General features: G+C 46.9%; 1 protein-coding gene across 9 annotated transcripts in view; it reads left to right on the forward strand.

Moving 5' to 3' along the window:
• Positions 1-23,262, forward strand: part of robo1 (roundabout, axon guidance receptor, homolog 1 (Drosophila)) — a 687,941-nt gene that overhangs the window by 659,994 nt on the left and 4,685 nt on the right. For all 9 annotated transcript variants that reach the window (XM_059650085.1, XM_059650094.1, XM_059650090.1 and 6 more), the window contains 5 exons: positions 1,443-1,694; positions 4,469-4,896; positions 9,666-9,818; positions 15,455-15,778; positions 19,174-19,397. In XM_059650085.1, coding sequence (XP_059506068.1) covers positions 1,443-1,694; positions 4,469-4,896; positions 9,666-9,818; positions 15,455-15,778; positions 19,174-19,397 — 1,381 coding nt within the window. The remainder of the gene's footprint in view (positions 1-1,442; positions 1,695-4,468; positions 4,897-9,665; positions 9,819-15,454; positions 15,779-19,173; positions 19,398-23,262) is intronic.

The following is a 23,262-nucleotide window of genomic DNA, read 5'->3' on the forward strand; positions in this document are numbered from 1 at the left end:
GCCATTGTATGTTGGTGGTGGAGGTGTGGGTATGAAGATGGTTAATGTTGTGTTAGTCAAGTAGGCTGCTTAGTCCTGGTTGGTGTCAAGCTCCTTGAGTATAGTTATAGCTGCACCCATCCAGGCAAATGGGGAGTATTCCATCGCACTCCTGACTTGCACCATGTGACTGTGGACTGTCTTTCGGGAGTCAGGATTTAAGTTACTCTCAATAGAATTCCCAGTCTCCAACATGCTGTTATAATCACTATTTATGTGGAACAACAAACTTGAAAGCAGAAGACAGGGTTAATGGAAAGATTCTTGGCAGTGTGGAGGAGCAGAGGGATCTTGGGGTTCATGTTCACAGCCCCCTGAAAGCTGCCATCCAGGTTGATAGACTTGTTAAGAAGGCGTATGGTGTGTTAGCTTTCTTTAACAGAGGGATTGAGTTCAAGAGCCATGAAGTTATGCTCTAGCTATGCAAAACCCTGGTTTGGCAACATCTGAGGTATTGTGTCCAGTTCTGGTCGCCTCATTACAGGAAAGATGTGGAGGCGTTGGAAAAGGTGCAGAGGAGATCTACCAGGATGTAGCCTGGAATGGAGGGAAGGTTGAGAGAGGAAAAGTTGAGAGAGCTAGGGCTTTTCTCTTTAGAACGACGAAGGATGAGAGGTGACTTGATAGAGGTGTACAAAATGATCAGAGGTATAGGTAGAGTAGACAGCCAGAGACTTTTTCCGAGGGTGGAGGAAACTATTATGAGGGGGCATAGTTTTAAAGTGAGTGGAGATAGATACAAAGGAGATGTCACAGGTAGGTTCTTTACTCAGAGAATGGTAGGGGTACGGAATGCATTGCCGGAGACGGTAGTGGAGTCAGCCTCATTAGGGGCGTTTAAGTGGCTATTACATAGGCATATGGATGATAATATAAGATGGGGTGAAGGTTAGATAGCCCTTAGGCTTAGGGTAAAAATTTGGCACAACATCATGGACCGAAGGGCTTGTAATGTGCTATAATGTTCTACGTTCTATGGCTTGTCCAGTTGAGTTTCTGGTTAATGGTAACCCCTAGAAGGTTGAGAGCGTGGGATTCAGTGATGGCAGTGAGATTATCTCCTTTTGGAGATGGTCATTGCCTGGGCACAGATGTTGTGTGCTGTTAACCACCCAAGCCTGCATGACCTTGCATCGAGACAAACTCCCTTTGCAAGTTATGGAATGCTGTTTACGTCATATCAGCCTTTTCAACCCAGCAGACCGCTGTCAAATCAGGGACTGAAGTGTCACTTCAGCTGGAATTTTTTAGAGCTGGAGTCTTGCTGTGCTACCATTCTTACTATTGTGAGGCTGGCGATTCAGAGCTAACCCCAGAACAAAAATCAACATGGAGAACTAGCAATGTAACACAAACTCATCTCAGAGAATTCTCTTGACAGTTGGATCTTTTTGATTTCTCAGTTACGATCGTGATGCCCTGTGCCCTCTGCCCCCTGCCCGAATGTACCTGCAGCAGGATGAGTTGGAGGAGCAGGAGGACGACGAACGAGGCCCTACACCCCCAGTCCGTGGGGCAGCCTCATCACCCGCAGCTGTGTCGTACAGCCACCAGTCCACTGCCACCCTAACACCCTCACCCCAAGAGGAGCTGATGCCAATGTTACAGGACAGTCAGGAGAACCTGGCTCTCATCCAGACTGCGAGTGACCGCAGGTAAATGCACCTCGACAAAAGAACTGACTAGACAGCAGATACTGAGAGGCACGGATAGAGTCGATAGCCAGAGACTTTTCCCCAGGGCAGGATTGACTGCCACGAGGGGTCATAGTTTTAAGGTGTTAGGAGGAAGGTATAGAGGAGACGTCAGAGGGAGGTTCTTCACCCAGAGAGTTGAGCGCATGGAATAGTTTACCCGTGGTAGTCGTGGAAGCAGAGTCATTAGTGACATTTAAGCGACTGCTGGACTTGCACATGGACAGCAGTGAATTGAGGGGAACGTTGGTTAGGTTATTTTATTTTTGGATTAGGATTATGCCACGGCACAACATCGTGGGCCGAAGGGCCTGTACTGTGCTGTACTTTTCTATGTTCTATCACACACACACACACACACACACACACACACACACACAGTTTCACACACACACACACACACACACACACACACACACACACACACACACACACACAGTTTCACACACACACACACACACACACACACACACACACGCGCGCGCACACACACACACACACACACACACACGCTTTCACACACACACACACACACACACACTTATACTCATGCACACACACACTCATACAAACACAGATGCACATACACACGCACACGCAGTCACACTCAGACTCACACACACACACATACGTAGACACACACATACAGACACACACCACACTCTCACACGCTACACTCTCACGCACACATGCACACACACACACACACACACACACACACACACACACACACACACACACGGTGTTGCACTGTTAGAGAGTGAGTACTGAGGGAGTGCCGCACTGTCAGAGGGTCAGTACTGAGGGAGTGCCGCACTGTGAGAGGGTCAGTACTGAGGGAGTGCCGCACTGTCAGAGGGTTAGTACTGAGGGAGTGCCACACTGTCAGAGGGTCAGTGCTGAGGGAGTGCCGCACTGTCAGAGGGTCAGTACTGAGGGAGTGCCGCACTGTCAGAGGGTCAGTACTGAGGGAGTGCTGCACTGTCAGAGGGTCAGTACTGAAGGAGTGCCACACTGACGGAGGGTCAGTTTGTAGGGAGTGCCGCGCTGTCGGAGGGTCAGTACTAAGGGAGTACCGCACTGTCAGAAGGTCAGTGCTGAGGGAGTGCCGCACTGTCCGAGGGTCAGTACAGAGGGAGTGCTGCACTCTCAGAGGGTCAGTGCTGAGGGAGTGCCGCACTGTCAGAGGGTCAGTACAGAGGGAGTGCCGCACTGTCAGAGGGTCAGTGCTGAGGGAGTGCCGCACTGTCAGAGGGTCAGTACTGAGGGAGTGCCACACTGTCGGAGGGTCAGTACTAAGGGAGTGCCGCACTGTCAGAGGGTCAGTGCTGAGGGAGTGCCGCACTGTCGGAGGGTCAGTACTAAGGGAGTGCCGCACTGTCAGAGGGTCAGTGCTGAGGGAGTGCCGCACTGTCAGAGGGTCAGTGCTGAGGGAGTGCCGCACTGTCAGAGGGTCAGTGCTGAGGGAGTGCCGCACTGTCGGAGGGTCAGTACTAAGGGAGTGCCGCACTGTCAGAGGGTCAGTGCTGAGGGAGTGCTGCACTGTCAGAGGGTCAGTACTGAGGGAGTGCCGCACTGTCAGAGGGCCAGTACTGAGGGAGTGCCGCACTGTCAGAGGGTCAGTACTGAGGGAGTGCCGCACTGTCAGAGGGTCAGTGCTGAGGAAGTACCGCACTGTCAGAGGGTCAGTACTGAGGGAGTGCCGCACTGTCAGAGGGTCAGTACTGAGGTAGTGCCACACTGTCAGAGGGTCAGTACTGAGGGAGTGCCGCACTGTCAGAGGGTCAGTACTGAGGGAGCGCCGCACTGTCAGAGGGTCAGTACTGAGGGAGTGCCGCACTGTCAGAGGGTCAGTACTGAGGTAGTGCCACACTGTCAGAGGGTCAGTACTGAGGGAGCGCCGCACTGTCAGAGGGTCAGTACTGAGGGAGTGCCGCACTGTCAGAGGGTCAGTACTGAGGGAGTGCTGCACTGTCAGAGGGTCAGTACTGAGGGAGTGCTGCACTGTCAGATGGTCAGTACTGAGGGAGTGCCGCACTGTCAGAGGGTCAGTACTGAGGGAGTGCCGCACTGTCAGAGGGTCAGTACTGACGGAGTGCCGCACTGTCCGAGGGTCAGTACAGAGGGAATGCCGCACTGTCAGATGGTCAGTACTGAGGGAGTGCCGCACTGTCAGAGGGTCAGTACTGAGGGAGTGCCGCACTGTCGGAGGGTCAGTGCTGAGGGAGTGCCGCACTGTCAGATGGTCAGTACTGAGGGAGTGCCACACTGTCAGAGGGTCAGTACAGACGGAGTGTTGCACTGTCAGAGGGTCAGTGCTGAGGGAGTGCCGCACTGTCAGAGGGCCAGTACTGAGGGAGTGCCGCACTGTCAGAGGGTCAGTACTGACGGAGTGCCGCACTGTCAGAGGGTCAGTACTGAGGGAGTGCTGCACTGTCAGAGGGTCAGTACAGAGGGAGTGCCGCACTGCATTTATGCCTGAAGAACATATCAATGAATCCTCAGCAATAATGTGGAAAAATGAGCAAGAGAGTTTATCCTGTGTCTTAGGTCATTAACTCATTGCAGTTTGCTTGGGATCTTGCTGTCTGTTAATAGCAGCTGTTTATCTCAATATGAAGCAGTGATCACATTGACAAAGGTATTTTATTTGCTGATACCTGCTTCAGGCTGTCCTGTGGAAAGTGCTATACAAATGCAGTAATGCCTGGTAATGAAGTGGTCTCTTTCGCCAGGCGCAACCCAGTCAGCCCCCCACCTCCACCAAGGCCTGTGTCACCCTCGCACACGTACGGCTACATCTCAGGGCCTCTGGTCTCCGACATGGATACAGATGCCCCCGAGGAGGAGGAGGAGGAGGAAGAGGAGGGAGAGCAGGAGGTGGAGGTGACGAAGATGCACAGCTGCCGCCTGTTGCTACACAACCTGCAGCAAACACCAGCCTCCAGTGTGGGGGACCTGGAAAGCTCTGTCACTGGCTCCATGATCAATGGCTGGGGCTCAGCTTCAGAGGAGGATGCCAACACGTCCAGCGGGCGCTCCAGCGCCGTCAGCTCTTCAGATGGCTCTTTCTTCACTGACGCTGACTTCGCACACGCTATCGCAGCTGCTGCTGAGTATGCTGGCCTCAAGGGAGCTCGACACCAGATACATGATGCAGCAGGTAGGTACAGACGCGGTCAGGGATGGAATAAAGCTCCCTCTACACTGTCCTCATCAAACGCTCCCAGGACAGGTGCAACGTTGGGTTAGATACAGAGTCAAGCTTCCTCTACACTGTCCCCATCAAACACCCCCAGGACAGGGACAGCGTGGGGATTGATACAGAGTAAAGCTTCCTCTACACTGTCCCCATCAAACACTCCCAGTACAGGGACAGCATGGGGTTAGATACAGAATAAAGCTTCCTCTAGTGTGTCCTCATCGAACTCTCCGAGGACGAGAACAAAAACAGAAGTTGCTGGAAAAGCTCAGCATGTCTGGCAGCATCTCTGTAGAAGAATCAGAAACTGAGGAAGGGTCACGGGACCAGAAACGTTACTGTAAATTTTTTCTTCACAGACTTTCCAGCAACTTCTGTTTTAGTTCCTGATTTACAGCATCCGCAGTTCTTTCGGACTTTTACTTTTTTTCTATATTCATTCATGGGATGAGGCCATCGCTGGCCAGGCAGCATTCATTGTCCATCCCTAATTGCCCAGAGGGCAGTTAAGAATCAGTCATATTTCTGTGGGTCTGGAGTCACATGGAGGCCAGACCAGGTAAGGATGGCAGTTTCCTACCCTAAAGGACATTAGTGAACCAGACAATCCTGTTTTTCCCTGACAATTGGCAATGGATTCATGATCATCATTAGATTCTTAATTCCAGATTTTTAAAAAAAATTGAAAACAAATTCCACCATCTGCCATGGAAGGATTTGAACCCAGGTCCCCGGAACATTATCTGGGTCAACAGTCCAGCGATAATACCACCAGGCCAATGCCTGCCCAATCTTCAGCTACTCCCAGGACAAGGACAACACAGGGTTAGATACACATTAAAAGCAGTCTCTACACTGCTCTTGTCAAACGTTGACAGGTGAGCTGCACCAGATGAAATGCCATCTTGTGTTTTGTCACATTTCTATAACTTTATATTGGGAGTGTTTATCTTTGTGTCAGTTTGTTTGGATAAATTAGGACACTTCCAGCGTGGACCTTGATGCTGGACCTTCTAGTGCAGATTGAGTCAATGTACTTGTACTAGGTGTTCTTGCACATCAGTCAATGAAAGCAAGCTTACAGGTACAGCAGGCAGTGAAGAAAGCTAGTGGCATGCTGGCCTTCATCACAAGAGGAATTGAGTATAGGAGCAAAGAGGTCCTTCTGCAGCTGCACAGGGCCCTGGCGAGACTGCACCCGGAGTATTGTGTGCAGTTTTGGTCTCCATATTTGAGGAAGAACATTGTTGCTATTGAGGGAGTGCAGCGTAGGTTCACGAGGTCAATTCCAGGAATGGCAGGACTATCGTATGTTGAAAGATTGGAGCGACTGGGCTCATATACACTTGAGTTTAGAAGGATGAGAGGGATCTGATTGAGGCGTATAAGATGATTAAGGGATTGGACACTCTGGAGGCAGGAAGCATGTTTCCGCTGATGGGTGAGTCCAGAACCAGAGGACACAGTTTAAAAATAAGGGGTAGGCCATTTAGAACAGAGTTGAGGAAAAGCTTCTTCACCCAGAGAGTGGTGGATATATGGAATACTCTTCCCCAGAAGGCAGTGGAGGCTAACTCTCTGGATACTTTCAAGAAAGAGATGGATAGAGCTCTTACAGATAGTGAAATCAAGGATTATGGGGAGAAGGCAGGAACAGGATACTGATTGTGGATGATCAGCCATGATCATAATGAATAGTGGTGCTGGCTCGAAGGGCCGAATGGCCTACTCCCACACCTATTGTCGATTGTCTACTTGCACAGTGCCACGGTGCAGTGTTTCACTTCTCAAGAGCAGAATTCGTGTTCAACTCAAGGTAACTGCTCAATAAAGCTTTTCTCCTCTTGTGATCTGCCCCAGGCATTGGTTTAATTTAACCTCATTAGTTCCATGATTGGTACTAAATATGCAAGGGCTTGATGAACCAATTAGAGAGTAGGAATTCAACCTCGTGGAACTTGATTAGCTGTGAACTGTGTGCATCTAATGAATGACTTGGTAGGCAATCTCTCTGCTTGTATGAATGTAATGATTATTACTGAGATGGAGTAAAAGCTAACACCAAAATTAATATCCAGAACATTTCAAATTACATTAAAAATTAATACAGTGAGGAATAAAAGTCCCTGTAATCAGTTCCAGAGTGTAAAATATCATTGTAGTGATGAATTTATATTGAACATTGAGGTTAATCATTTCTTCCCTGTTTTGTTAATCTGTATCAGACAGCTCAGAAGCAGACGTTTTTGGCGTTGTTTTGAATGGTCTGCCAGTTTTCTTTTAAGTATTCATACCTGGGATGTGGGCATCCATGGCAAGGCTAGTATATATTATCCATTGGTTAATTAGCCGATGGGCAGAGAATTGCTCAGAGCAATGACGTATGACCATTCACTGTCAGACTGGGGACATAATAAACCGACACTGACCCAGGATGGTCGCTCTCCTTTCCCAAACTATTTTGGAGGCAGTGCGGAGAAGGTTCCTTCAGCTGATTTCTTGGGAAAGAGGAAACGTTGAGTCGGTTGGCCCTGTGCCCATTGAACTGAGTTGCAATCCGATTTGAAATGTGTGAGATCCCAGAGGATGCTTGACGGTGGATACCGGGAAGACGTTTTCACTCAAGCAAGATATTTAGACCTCATGGCCGCGGTTCAGAGGTGAGGGGCCTTTTCAGATACAGGCAAGGAGGAATTTTCTGTCAGAGGTTCATTTGTCTTTGGAATTTGCCTGCTTTTGGGAGCTGGGTCATTCTATTTATCCAAGGACTGGCTCAATATGTTTTTGATCAACCAGGGGATTTTGGAGAGTCAGCACAGAAGTTGAGTTGAGGCTATAATTCAATCTGTAATGATTCTATTGTGTAGTGGAACAGGCTGAAGAGGCAGAACAGCCTATTCCTGATCCGAGATAACAAGGTGTAGAGCTGGATGAACGCAGCGGGCCAAGCAGCATCAGAGGAGCAAGAAGACTGACGTTTTGAGCAGAGACCATTCTTCAGCATTTTCTGAAGAACGGTCTAAGCCCAAAATGTCAGTCCTCTGCTCCTCTGATACTGCTTGGCCCGCTGCGTTCATCCAGCTCTACACCTTGTTATCTCGGATTCTCCAGCATCTGCATTTCCTACTATCTCCGATTCGCAATAAACAACTGCACCTCCCAGTCGCGAACCATTTCCACTCCCCCTCCCATTCTTTAGATGACATGTCCATCATGGGCCTCCTGCAGTGCCACAATGATGCCACCCGAAGGTTGCAGGAACAGCAACTCATATTCCGCCTGGGAACCCTGCAGCCCAATGGTATCAATGTGGACTTCACCAGTTTCAAAATCTCCCCTTCCCCCACTGCATCCCTAAACCAGCCCAGCTCTTCCCCTCCACCCACTGCATCCCAAAACCAGTCCAACCTGTCTCTGCCTCCCTAACCTGTTCTTCCTCTCACCCATCCTTTCCTCCCACCCCAAGCCGCACCTCCATCTACCTACTAACCTCATCCCACCTCCTTGACCTGTCCGTCTTCCCTGGACTGACCTATCCCCTCCCTACCTCCCCACCTATACTCTCCTCCCCACCTATCTTCTTTACTCTCCATCTTCGGTCAGCCTCCCCCTCTCTCCCTATTTATTCCAGTTCCCTCTCCCCATCCCCCTCTCTGATGAAGGGTCTAGGCCCGAAACGTCAGCTTTTGTGCTCCTGAGATGCTGCTTGGCCTGCTGCATTCATCCAGCTTCACACTTTGCTATCTCCTGTTAAATGGGCAAGTCTCCATCACAGACTCCTGTTAAACCGGCAATGTCTCCGTCAGAGTCCTGTTAAACTGGCAATGTCTCCGTCACGGACTCCTGTTAAATCGGCAATGGCTGCGTCACGGACTCCTGTTAAACCGGCAGTGTCTCCGTCACGGACTCCTGTTAAACCGGCAGTGTCTCCGTCACGGACTCCTGTTAAACCGGCAGTGTCTCCATCACGGACTCCTGTTAAACCGGCAGTGTCTCCATCGCGGACTCCTGTTAAATGGACAGTATTTCTGTCACAAACCCCTCATAAAGGGCAGTGTCTTTAGCAAAGGCTCTTGTTAGAGGGGAGTGACTCTTACACAGAACAGGAAGTGTCTTGCACACAGACCCCTCATTGCAGTCGCAAATAAGTAGCTGAAGAACCTTAGATAATGGGAACTGCAGATGCTGGAGAATTATATAGCTGAAGAACCTTAACTGTCTACGATCTGATTTTAGGACATGCCCCTAGTAGTCAGAATGGATTGCATGAAGCGAGCATACTGAAAACCTGCAGGCCGAAGGTGAAACAGTTTCATAAGCATGAGATAACACAAAGCGTAGAGCTGGATGAACACAGCAGGCCAGGCAGCATCAGAGAAGCAGGAAAGAAGGATCCAGACCCAAAATGTCAGCCTTCCTGCTCCTCTGATGCTGCCTGGCCTTCAGTGTTCATTCAGCTGTACACCTTGTTATCTCAGATTCTCCAGCATCAGCAGATCCGACTATCTCTACATAAGCGTGACACCCTGAACAGGAGATAGGGAGAGAGTGTTGGGCCTCACAGTGGAGTGAAATGATAGAGTGGCGATTTCTGGCTAAAATGCTGACGAGGTCTAATGAATTGAGGCGACATAAAGCATTGCAGTGATGCCTGCCAGGAAAATTGATGGAATAGATACATTTCTACAGATTATAAAACTCATTTTCCTTCTTTCCCCTGTTAACCACAGGCCGACGACACTTCCCCTCATCACATTGTCCCCGACCCACCAGCCCTTTCTCCACTGACAGTAACGCAAGTGCTGCTGTGATGCAGAAGCCCCGGCCAGTAAAGAAACTGAAACACCAAGCGGCTCATGCGCGTCGTGAAATCTTCACTGACGGTAGGTGTGAGGCTGAGTAACATTGGTTTGGTCCATTGGGATTGCATACACATTTGGAGTGAATGGACTGCTCTTTGACACTGGGGTCCTTTATAATGCCCTTCTCAGTCATGGTGAGTGAGCCAATTTCTCAGAATCGCTTCTCAGTACTGCCCTCTGTAGTGCGAAGTTATAGAGCGGCGATGGGAATCCCAGGGAAGGTACTTATTTGTGAAACAATAGATGAAGTATTGAATTGATTCTTTTCCCTTTGTAAAATGATTAGAAATTCCAGACAGGGCCAGGACTTTAATCCTGGATAACCATCTGGACTGTCAACACTGACTGGGCAGCACCGGCTGAGCCCTCTAACTTGATATTCTGACTTCATTAATGCCTTTCTTCTTTCATCATTGTACATCAGTCTCCATCAGAGAGCCTCTGATGAAGGGTCTAGGCCCGAAACGTCAGCTTTTGTGCTCCTGAGATGCTACTTGGCCTGCTGTGTTCATCCAGCCTCACATTTTATTATCCACTTGAGATCGGTATGACAGGTCGGCACAACATCGAGGGCTGAAGCGCCTGTACTGTGCTGTAATGCTCTAAGTTCTATGAGAGAGAGTGAGAGAGTGTGTGTGTGTGTGTGTGTGTGTGTGTGTGTGTGTGTGTGTGTGTGCGTGTGCGTGTGTGTGTGTGAGGGAGAGAGCAGGAGGAGGCCATTCAGCCCTTCGAGCCCTCTCCACCCATCGATATCATCATGGCTGATCATCCTACTCAATCCCCTGTTCCGACTTTCTCTCCCAGACCCTTGAATTTCTTTAGCCCTAAGAACTATATCTAACTCCTTCTTGAAAACATGCAATGTTTTGGCCTCAACTGCTTTCTTGTGCAAGAATTCCACAGGCTCAACACTCTGTGGGGAGATATTTGTCTGCATCTCAATACTATATGACCATTTCCTGAGATATGGCTCCTGGTTCTGGACTCCCCAGTCATTGGGAACACCACTTCTGCATTTACTCTGTCTAGTTTTGTTAGAATTTTACAGGTTTCTATGAGATTCCCCTCATTCTCCTAAACTCCAGTGGAATACAGTTCTAAACAAATCAGTCTCTCTTATTGCACTCCCTCCATAAGTAGACCATCCTTCCTCAGGTAAAGAGACAAAAACTGCACACAGTTTTCCAGGGGTGGACTTACCAAGGCCCTGTATAATTGCAGCAAGACATCCCTGCTCCTCTTGTTATAAAGGTAGTGCACAATAATGGGGTTTGAGGGTGGCACTGGGAATGAAATTGAAGAATCTCATATCCAAGGATGAAACCCTGCCACCTCACATCTCATCATTTCAGTGATGTAATCATCTGATATATCCTGCCATTTCTCTGACTAACATGTGGCACTAGTAACAATCTGAGATCACTATCAGTGAAGTCCTACTTTCAACTTATTTCCTAATTGCCTATTTTGATAATTCACCCTTTCTTTTATCTATAACATCAGTGCCAATAGTCATCACAACATCACAGGGAGGGGATGACCACTTGGAATTTCTTTAGACAGAGGTTTCAGTTCTAACCTCCGGCGACTGTCTGTGTGGAGTTTGCACATTCTCTCTGTTTCTCCACGTGCTTCGGTTTCCTCCCACACTCCAAAGATATGCAGGCTAGGTGGGTTGGTCATAGGAGGTGCAGCATTGCAGGGACAGGGTTGGGATGGGTGAGTCTGTGTTGAATGCTGTTCGTAGAGTTGATGTGGACTTGTTGGGCCAAATGGCCTGTTTCCACAATGTAGGGATTCTATGGATCCCACTGCACTACCAAACAGGATCTGACAGGCATGAGCAATCTGCTTAACAAAAGCATGCAGAAAAGTGACATTAAAGTCGTAGAGGTCTACGGCTCAGAAAAAGGCCTTTCAGCCCATCAAGTCTGTGCCAGTCAAAAACGACCACCAAACTATTCTAATCCCACGTTCTAGCACTTGGCCCATAACCCTGCTTTGGCATCACTCGTGAATATTTAAATATTCTTCAATGTTATGGGGTGGCGTTTGGGTTGGACGTGCGGTGGGAGCGGGAGCTGCTCTAAATTCCCTGCTCCATCACCCTCCCAGAGATTTCAGAATTAATGAGCTGTAGACATGGGAGAGACAGAATGCTTGAGGAGCATGTGTTTAAATACCACAATGATAACTGATAGAAAGAAGCTCAATTAAGATAAGTCAAGCTCACGGTGACTCATGTGACATATAGAGTATAGACTGTTGCCTGTGAAAGCTGTGTTCTCTGAGCTACACCAGCAGCTCCTGCCTCTCCTGGTGAGGCTTCCAACAGGACATCACCATGCTCCCTCTGACTGGACTCCTACTTTCTTGTATGGAGTTCATTGGCAGGGAATAAAGTATCCTAAGGTGCTGAAGTGAATAGCAGATACATGTAAACTCCCCGAACCCCTCGATTAGATTCCAGTCTGTAACTCACTCCCAGGGATCTGTTATTCTATATATATGAACCACCTTGAACCCCTCGATTAGATTCCACTCTGTAACTCACTCCTAGGGATCTGTTATTCTATGTATAAGTACCCACTGAACCTCTTCGAGTGGAATCTAGTCTGTAAGTTAATTTATTCTATACATGGACCACTTGCCGTGATCCCTTGAACCTCTCAGTTAGACTTTGGTCTGTGGAATCAATCTTGGGATCTGTTATTCTTGGGATTAAAAACTTTCTTGCCTGTAAGGTCACTGTAATTTTGGCAGTTCCTGTAGAATTAACCCATTTCTGGAATCAAATGGTTTACAAGAGGGAAGGACAAGGCCAAGAGATTTGACGGGCTTGGGGTGGTGATGTACGGGAGTGCAGAGATGAGAGTAATGTTTCTACAGTGAATGCAAAGATTGCTGTGACGGGCAAAAAGAGAGCTCGAACCAGGTCCACTGAACATTAATGCGATTCATTGCCAGATATAATCACAAAAGCAATGGCCCTTAGGGTTGAAATTGGGTTGAGAGAACAGCAATAATCAAACAGAAGATTAAAATAGATTGGGGGTTTGTTCCTCTAATGCCCTGATATTAGGAAGTCATTGCCAGGGGTGACTGTATAATTAAAAAGCTGACTTGGAGGTCAGAGAATGCACTGTGGTTTTGTCTGAGGAAAATTAGATTGAAAAAGAACAAGGGGATATAATTAGAGGTCAATCCACAGGGTCAACCTGGAATCCAGGTGCTTTGAATTAAACAGGATTCAGACAGAAAGCTATTGGCTTCTTTGATGAATATTAAACACTTCCATTGGGATTACTGAATTATTCCGTTGCACTGCCATGACTCATAATATTCTCCATTCCATTGTCATTGCTCCCAGCCTCTTGCCTCACCCCCTCCCCAATGACACAATGAAAAAAATGCCTTGTCCAGTGTGAAACTGTGAAGGAAGACCTGCATTTTTATAGCATCCTCCCATAACTCAGGACTTCCACCAGTGTATGACAGCTAAGCTGTATTTCTGAACTGCTCGCTGCTTTAAGGTAGAACAAAGCGACCAATATGTGCACAGCAATGTCATAACCAATCAGGTTTGGTAATGTTGATTGCAGGATAACCATTTGTTCAAGGCATTGGAGAGACCCCTCTTGCTTTTCTTTGAAATTGCGCCAGGGAATCCTTGACACGCACCCGTCAGTTCAACATGACTCTTCTTCAGAACTGGTTCTGGAATTGGTGGCATAATCGGACTCGAAACAGTAACTCTGTTCCTCTCTTCACAGATGCTGTTGGACCTGCTGAGTTTTTCCACAACTTTCTGTTTTTGTTTACATTTTCAATTATTTTATTTTCTCATTAGTACCCATGCAGCATTTAGCTCCTTCCAGCTTATCATCAGCAATCCCTCTGCTTGCCTTTCTCTTTATTCTATACCTTTCTCAGCACCATCTCCATGTATTCTACTCACTCCTTCCTTTCAATTATGATGAAGGGGCACTTGACTCGAAACGTTATTTCTGTTTCTCTCTCCACAGACCTGCTGAGTGTCTCCAGAACTTCATGCTTTCATTTTCTATCTTTTTTTGCTCTAAGGAGAAAAATCCCCACTCTTTAAATTCTTCATAAAGTAGCAAGGGAAGGCTGAATGTTTTTTTCTGTACAGGAACCATTTATGGTTCTGTGATGGGAGAATGTCGTTCAGAAACTCATCACAAAGTTCTGCTTCCTCCTGCAGATGTTGACAGTGAGTTTACAGGATTAGACCAGGCAAGCACAGGAGGGAATGTTTCTAATGACCAGGGAGCCCAGAGTAGGGGTCAAAGTCTCAGAATACACAGTAGGCCGTTTAGGGCTGAAATGACGGGAAATGTCTTCACCCAGCCTGTGGCATTCTCCCTCACAAAAAGCGGTTGAGGCCAGAACATTGAATGTTTTCAAGAAGGAGTTAGAAATAATTCCTAGGAATGAAAGGTTCAAGGCTATGGGGGAGAAAGTGGGAATGGGGGACTGAGTTGGATGATCAGCCATGATCATATCAAAAGATGGAGCAGGCTCAAAGGGTCTACTCCTGCTCTTGCATTGCTGTAGGGTTTGTTTTCATTCTGGTCTTCAAATCCATCTCTAGCTTCACTGCTCCCTGCCTCTGCAACCTTGTTCAGCCCTCTGGGATGTCTACACTCCTCTCTTGTCCATCTCCCAATTTTAATCACTTTAGTATTGAGGTGACTGTCTCTTCAGCTTCCTGGGCCCTGAGCTCTGGACACTCTCTCTGTCTAAACATCTGTGCCTCATATGCTTTGTTGAAAACCAACCCTTTTGACCCAGCAAATTGTCTTGCACATCTTTATGGTGGCGCAGTGTCTAATTCTGTCCAATACTATAGTCGGTGCTGCTCCTACCAAGGGCTAGGACCAAGCTTTGTTCAGGGGAGATTTTGAGATGTGAGAAGGTCCTTGAAATCCTTGAAAGTTGCCACCCAGGTTGACAGGGCTGTTAAGAAGACATACAGTGTTTTAGCTTTTATTAATAGAGGGATCGAGTTCCGGAACCAAGAGGTTATGATGAAGCTGTACAAAACTCTGGTGCGGCCGCACTTGGAGTATTGTGTACAGTTCTGGTCACCGCATTATAAGAAGGATGTGGAAGCTTTGGAAAGGGTGCAGAGGAGATTTACTAGGATGTTGCCTGGTATGGAGGGAAGGTCTTACGAGGAAAGGCTGAGGGACTTGAGGCTGTTTTCATTAGAGAGAAGGAGGTTGAGAGGTGACTTAATTGAAACATATAAAATATCAGAGGGTTAGATAGGGTGGATAGGGAGAGCCTTTTTCCTAGGATGGTGATAGCGAGCACGAGGGGGCATAGCTTTAAAATGAGGGGTGAAAGATATGGGACAGATGTCAGAGGTAGTTTCTTTACTCAGAGAGTAGTAAGGGAATGGAACGCTTTGCCTGCAACGGTAGTAGATTCGCCAACTTTAGGTACATTTAAGTCGTCATTGGATAAGCATATGGACGTACATGGAATAGTGTAGGTTAGATGGGCTTGAGATCGGTATGACAGGTCGGCACAACATCGAGGGCCGAAGGGCCTGTACTGTGCTGTAATGTTCTATGTTCTATGTTAAGGTAATGGAAACAAGGATCTTGTTTTCTGTGCTTGCAATTTAGAGCTGCCTCCTCCTCCGATTCCCCCTCCCGCCATCAAATCGCCCAGCTTCCAGGCCAAGGTTCACCTGGACGCCTGGCCCCCCATGGTACCAAAATCCCACGCAGTGGACCAAAAGGCGGAGCGAGCTGGGGACAGCAGGAAGACCAGTGGTCTCCGAGGAAGAGAAGGCACGGAAGCCCAGCAGCTTCCCGAAAGCCGCACAAACCCGGCAGAATACCGAGATCTTCCCGATGCCTGGCAGCAAGATGCCCTCAGTGCCAAGCAGCGCCTGAACAAGACCAGCAAGCGGGAGACATCTCAACCAAAGGCACGCCTTCCAACAGGTAAGGAAACAGAAATGGCAGCTCCCTCCTGCCGGCAGAATCACAAAGAGCAAGTTAGCTGCATCTCTTGGTTAGCTCAGTTGGCTGGAGAGCTAGCTTATGATGCTGAGTGACCCCCAACAGAGTGGATTCAATTCCCACTCTGGCTGAGGTTACCATGAAGCTCTCAATCTAGTTCTCAATCTCTCCCCCTCACCTGAGACTCAGTGGCCCTCAGTTTAAACCACCACCAGTTGCCTCTCTCTCTGTAATGAGAGAGCAGCCCTACAGTCTGGTGAGACATTACCTTCACCACCCACTGGGTGCTTGACCTGCAATGAGGAACTGCTTTTGAAATGTAGTTCTTGTTATAAGAAGAGGAATATGGATGCAGGTTTGGGAGACTGGGTTAATATGCAGTGTGGACATTAAACCAGATCAGTTTGCAAAGAATTTACTGAATATCATTTAGCCTTAACTAGTCCGTACTCATGATTATACAATCCACAAGCTGTCTCTTGCCCTACTTCACCTCACCCTATCAACGTGTCCTTTTATTTCTTTCTCCCTCATGTTTTGTCTTTATCCAGCTTCCCCTTAAAAGGGTCCATGCCAGTCACCGCAACGCTTCACATTTTAAACTTCACGTTTTCATCACCTTTGAGCAAATATCCTCCTGAATTCACAACTGGATTATTCATAAGTAACTCATATGCCTAATGGTCCTGGTTATTGTACATTGTCATCACTTTCTAATTTTCCATGTTATTTCTCTTCTCATTTTATTTTTTGCACTCTGTCAAGGGTGTGAATGTCACTGGCTGCTCTACCATTTATTGCCTATTTGCCCTTGACAAGGTGTTGATGACCTGCCTACTGTAGTCCATGAGCTTTACGCATCCCACAGTGCTGCCAGTAACGTAGGATTCAGGAGCACAGTGAGGACATTTGGCCCTTTAAATATGCTCCACTTCTCAATAAGATCATTGCTGATCTGATGATAGTCTCAGCCCCACTTTCCTGCCTGCACCCCATTGTTGATCAAGACTCTGTCCCAATTGACCTTTAATCAATTTAATCTGACAGTGTCCACTGCTTTCTGAGGACTAACAGCCCTCTGACAGAAAATATTAAGAGAGGAATTCCTGGAATATTTTTCCAGTCACACTGAAGGAACTGCAATATATTTCCAAGTCATGACGGTGAGTGACTTGGAGGGGAACTTGCAGGGGGTGGTGTTCCCATGTGTCTGCTGCCCTTGTCCTTCTAGATGGAAGTGGCCCTGAGCTTGGAAAGTGCTGCCTTTGGTGAATTTCTGCAGTGCACCTTGTGGATAGTACACACTGCTGCTACTGAGCAATGGTGGTAGAAGGAGAGAATATTGAAGGTGTGTGCCTCAAATTCACTGCTTTGTAAAACACTGTTTCACATTCAGCCTCAATTTTAAAATGTGTGATTTCTGAAACATACTGCATTAGAGTGTCAATTCCTCCTGGATTGTCGCAGGAATTTCCCGGAATACTGGATGATTCTCGAGGACACTGTTATTGGCCAAACCAAGGGGAGAAAAGAACATGGTAGATTTTCACTTTGTTTCAAAATCTGCATTGATTAACTGTTGGACAATGGAGGAGGAGGGGGGAAGGCCATCTAATTAAAAGTCTACAGTCATCCAATCAGGATCAGGTCATGGGTTGTGTGTGCCTGGGACCATATAATGAAGACATCTAGGATCTGGAGGGGTGGACAGTGGATCTGGAAAGTACATTTCCTCTTGTGAGAGACTCTTGAACGAGGGATCACTGTTGAAAGGCCAGGGGCCACTTATTTAAAGCAGAGATAACGCCATAATACATGGGAGGTGAGATAGGCCATTCAGCCCATTGACATTGCTGTACTGTTTCCTGGAATCACGGCTGATCATCCTCAACTCTACTTGCTTGCCTTTCCCCCCATAATCCTTGATTCATTTCCTGATTAAAAACCTGTCTATCTCAGCCTTGAATATACTTAATGACCTAGCCTCGACGGTCCTCTGTGGTAAAGAATTCTACAGATTCACTCCCCTCTGAGGGAAGAAATTCTTCCATATCCCTGTCTTAAGTCCATAACCCCTTCGCCTTAAATGATGTCCTCTGGTCCTAAACTTGACTAAAAGAGCTTCAGAACTAGGAGCAGGAGTAGGCCATTCAGCATCCCCCCCCCCCGACCAAGTCTGCTCCACCATTTTATAAGATAATGACTCATCTTATCTTGGTCTCAATTCCACCTGCCTGCCTTCTCCCAATAACTCCTAGATTCACTTCCTAATTAAGTTCCTCTCTCTTTCAATGGGTGAGAGGAAATAATTTCTCTCAGTGGGTAGTGAATCTTTGGAGCATTTTTCCCAAAAATACAGTGAAAACAGAGTTCTTGAATATTTTTAAGGCAGTGGTGAGCAATTCTTTTAAAGCAAGGACTAAAGGGTTATCAGGAGGCTGTGGGAATGCAGATATGAGGCTACAATTAGATCAACCACTACCTTTTTGAATGGTTCAGCAGGCCAGAGTGGCCGAATGGTCTACTCCTGGACCACTCCTGGTCCATGTTAATATGACTAACAGAAAAGGCAGGAGTCAGGATTAACGATGATATCACTACACTAGCAATGCAGAGATCCAAATTAATGTTTTTGGGACATGGATTCAAATCCCACAATTGCAGCTGGTGGAATTTATATTCAGTAGATGAATAAGTTCCATCAAATAATAAACACCTGGTACTGAAAGTTAGGCTCAGTAATTTTGGGACCATGAATCTGCCATATCATAGAATCATAGAATTGTTAAAGCACAGAAAAAGGCTGTTCAGCCCATTATGTCTGCACCCAGTGCCAATCCCCTGCCTTTTCCCCACCTCCCTTCCATAACGTCCGTATCCAAATAATCATCCCTTGCCCCTCTTCAATGCCTCAAATGAACTTGCCTCCAGCACATTTCCTGGCAGTGCATTCCGGACCCCAACAACATCCTGCGTGAGAAAAGTTTTTTCTCACATCACCTTTGCTTTTTCAGCACATCGTTTTAAATCTATGTCCCTCTCGTTCGTATTGATTTTATGAGTTGTAAAAAACCACTCGGTTTGCAAATAGAAATTCGCTCTTCTCATCTGGTCTGGCTCCCTACCCACATCAAGATGGTTGCTTCTTAACTTCCCTCTGAGGTGAGCTAGCACCTCACTCAATTCAAAGATAGACCATAAATTCCATCATCGCCAGCAATGCCCACTTACCAATAGAAAACTTTAAACAGAAGAAACGCTGGCCTGTCTATCTCATCTCAACACAATCATAGGGCAAGAACAATGGCCACGAAATGTTTAGAGGTCCTCTGGGTCTTCTCACCCCCATCTTACCTTCTCGTGTGCATGTCACGCAGGTGCTGCAGAGGATGTGCTTCCATACAGTCGGCCAACATTCCCCTCTGCACAGAATCCCAGGGAGCCCAGCTCTTCCAGCTCCATGTCCTCTAGAGGATCTGGGGGTCGGAGGAGAGCAGAACAACTCATGGCTGGAAACACCACTGGCATCTCCCGCAGGAACCCTTTGGATGCTGGCCTTCAGGAAATGGGAACGTACGAATGTGAGGAAGAAGATTTTGAGGTAAATGATCAGGGGGTCATTCATGTAGGAGAAAGGTCGGTGGGGTGGGGGTGAGGATTGGGGGCATAGGATTGCTTTAGAGAGGGCAGATTTATAGAACTGTTAAGGACTCAGACTTGATTTGCATCCTGTGAAAACATTAACAAAAATCTGTAAGACGAAAGATCGTTGAAGCCATGCAGGAAAGCACTGATGAGGTTATAATCGGATCAGCAATGATCTTAGCGAATGGTAGAGCAGGCTCGAAGCACCAAGTGGCACAGTCTTGTTCCCAGTTAGTATGTACAACACCCTTAGAGTATCAATCAGCTCAATCAGGATGTGTCCTGGGCTGCAAAGTCTCAGTGAGGAGGAGACACTAGAGAGGCTGGGCCTGTTTTCCCTGGAGCAGAGAAGGCTGTAGGAGGATCTGATTGGGGCGCACAAAGTTACAAAAGGCATAGCTAGGGTAGAGAGGGAGAAAACTTACCCCTTAGTTGAGGGGTCAGTGAGCAGTGGATGCTGTTTTAAGGTAAGCAGCACTAGGTTTCAAGAGGATTTCAGGCAAAAAGAATTCATCACAGGATGGTGGGAATCTGGAATCCACCGCCTGAAGGGTGCTAGAGGCAAGAACCTTTAAGACTTTTGAGAATTATTTGGATGAGCCCTTGAAACGCCAGACTATACAAGGCTATGGTCCACATGCTGGATAGTGGGATGAGAATAGATCTGGATGGGTGAATGAATAGGAAGGGCTCAGAGGGACATGGGCCAAATGCTGGCAAATGGGACTAGATCAGTTTGGGATATCTGGTTGGCATGGATGAGTTGGACTGAAGGGTCTGTTTCCATGCTGTAAAGCTCAGTATCTCGATAACCAGTGCAGACACGATGGGTTGAATGGCCTCTTTCGATGCTGTAAAAACTCAGTGCCTCTGAGGCCTTTCAGCCCATCATGCCTGCGCCGGATCTTTGAAAGAGCTATCCAATCAGGTCCAATCCACACCGTTTCTTTCATTCTGATAGCCAGCAAAGCTTTTCCAATCAGTCCCCATAGCTAAATCAACCAGGAATGACCCTTGTCATTTTCCTCTGTTCCAAATTTCCTTTTACTTTTCCATATTAGCTTGACTAACATAACAACAGAAGGAGGACTGTTAATCCAGAGGCCCAGACCACATTCTGAGGGCCCAGGTTCGAATCCTGCCATGGCAGATGATGGATATTGAATTCAGTAAAATATATCTGGAATTAAGAGTCCAACGATGACCATGAATCCATTGTCAATTGTCAGGAAAAACCCATCTGGTTCACTAGTGTCCTTTAGGGAAGGAAACTGCCATCCTTACCTGGTCCGGCTTACATGTGACTCCAGACCTACAGCAATGTCGTTGACTCGTAACTTTCCTCTGGGCAATTGGGGATGGACAATAAATGCTGCCTAGCCAGCAATGTCCTCCTCCCATTAATGACTTATAAAAAGGCCTTTCCCCTTATTTGAGGAGGGAGGTAGTTCTGATAAGATTCACCAGACATAGGAAGTTTGTCTTATTGAGTCACATGGTATGGAAACAGACATCTCGGTCCAACTCATCCACAATGACCACTCATCCCAATCTGACCGGCAGCATTTCGCCAATAACCTTCTAAACCCTTCCTATCCATGTACCCATCCTGATGCCTTTTAAATGTTTTTATTGTATTAGCTGCCATCTCTTCCTCTGGCAGTTCCCATATACATACCACCTGCTGTGTTAAAATGTTACGCCTCTGGTCCTTGTTATATCTCTCCCTTCTCATCTTAAACCTATGCCCTCTAGTTTTGGACTTCCCCACCAGGTACAGCTACTCATCCCTATCCATAGTGACTTTAGGTCATCCCACAACCTCCAACGCTCCAGGGAAAAAAACCCAGCCTATTCAGCCTCTCCCTGTAGCTCAAACCCTCCAGTCCCAGCAACATCCTTGTGAATCCTTTATGCACCCTCTCAAGATTAATAATACTCTTCCTTTAGAAGGGTGATCAGAATTGTACGCAGTTTTTCTAAACTGGCCTCAGAAAGATTGAGCAGTTTAGGCCCAAACTGCCTGGAGTTTAAAAGAATGAGATGAGATCTAAGTGAGGTAGGACTATGAGACTGGGACCAAAGGACGCAGCCTTGGAGTAAAGGGAAGACCCTTTAGAAAGGAGATAAGCAGAAACTATTTTTCACCAGAGAGAGGTGTATCTTTGGAATTTATTGCCACAGAAGGCTGTGGAGGTCAATTTGTTGAATATATTTAAGGCAGAGATATGTAGGTTCTTGATTGTTAAGGGGATCAAATGTTACGGGGAGAAAGGCGGGAGAATGGGGTTAAGAAATCCATCAGCCATGAGCGAATGGCAGGGCAGACTCAATGGGCCGAATGGCCTAATTTCTTCTCCTATGTCTTATGGTCTTATTGTACATAAGATGCTAAAGGGGACTAATAAAGTCGACAGAGAGAGGATTTTTCCCCAGGTAGGCCAATCCAGAACGCGAGGTCATAGCTTTATGGTAAGGGGTGGCAGATCTAAAACCGAGATGTGGAGCAATTATTTCTCTCCAAAGGGTCAAAAACCTGTGGAATTCACTCTCCCAGAGTGTGGTGGTTGGTGGGACATTGAGTAAACTTAAGGGGGAGATGGACTGATTTTTAATTAGTAATGGGGTAGAATGTTGTGGAGAGTGGACAGGAATGTGGAGTTGAGGCCGAGATGAGATCAGCTTTGATCATATCAAATGGCAGAGCAGGCTTGAGGTGCTGAATAGCCTACTCCTGCCCCTAGTGCCCTTGTTGTTTCTCCCTTTTAAGCCTCACTTCATTAGATCAGATATGGATTAGTATTAGATGCGCAATAGCGTTTGGGTTCAGGTTAGATCACAGTTGAACAATATCTTAATTCCATCTACACACATCTGTCACGTAACTGTTTTTGGAACAGTTTTGACATTTCCAGTTGACAGCCCCACCACAGGATGAGTACATTGCTGTCAAAACCAATATTTAATGTCCACCAATGTTTTCCTTTAGAAGGTGGCGCTGAGCTGCCGTCACAAGTATAACTGAATAGCTCTATAATTGCAGAACAGTTTGGCAGTCAATGTTTGGATCTCAACTGCTTTCTGTGACAGAGAATTCCACACGCTCACCTCTTTCTGGCAGCGACATTTCTCTCATAAAGAAGGACATCAGTAAACACAACACAGGATTCCAGAGGGTGGTCAAATGCAGAGAATTGGTATTACAGACCTTGAGATTTGCCTAAAATGGACAAATTTTCACAAAGCATTTTGTTTTGTTCATCTCATCAATGAAGTTTGGTTAGGTTTGTGTTGGTTGGCATTGATCTAATTGGGATTGAGTTGGTTGGGATTGAGCTGGTTGGGATTGAACTGGTTGGGATTGAGCTGGTTGGGATTGAGCTGGTTGGGGTCGAGCTGTTTGGGATCGAGCTGTTTGGGATCGAGCTGGTTGGGATCGAGCTGGTTGGGATCGAGCTGGTTGGGGTCGAGCTGTTTGGGATCGAGCTGTTTGGGATCATGCTGGTTGGGATTGAGCTGTTTGAGATTGAGTCACATAGGATCGAGTTGGTTGGGATTGAGTTGGTTGGCATTGAGTTGGTTGAGTTTGAATTCAGTATCAGAGAATTACATTTACAATTCACTATCGTAAAGGAGAACAATATTTTCACACTGTGTAAGTGTGTGCTGGTTGGTTGGCAAGTGAATTCTGCTCAGTAGAGTTGTTGCTATGGAGAGTGCAACATTGTCCTGATGATCTTCAACAAAGTGTCTGTTTTCAGTAAATACTCAAATGTGAAACTTGCTGACCAAAATATGTATTTGAGGCAAACAACAGAAAA

Source organism: Stegostoma tigrinum, chromosome 12 (genome assembly GCF_030684315.1).
Source record: "Stegostoma tigrinum isolate sSteTig4 chromosome 12, sSteTig4.hap1, whole genome shotgun sequence".
Lineage (NCBI taxonomy): Eukaryota > Metazoa > Chordata > Chondrichthyes > Orectolobiformes > Stegostomatidae > Stegostoma > Stegostoma tigrinum.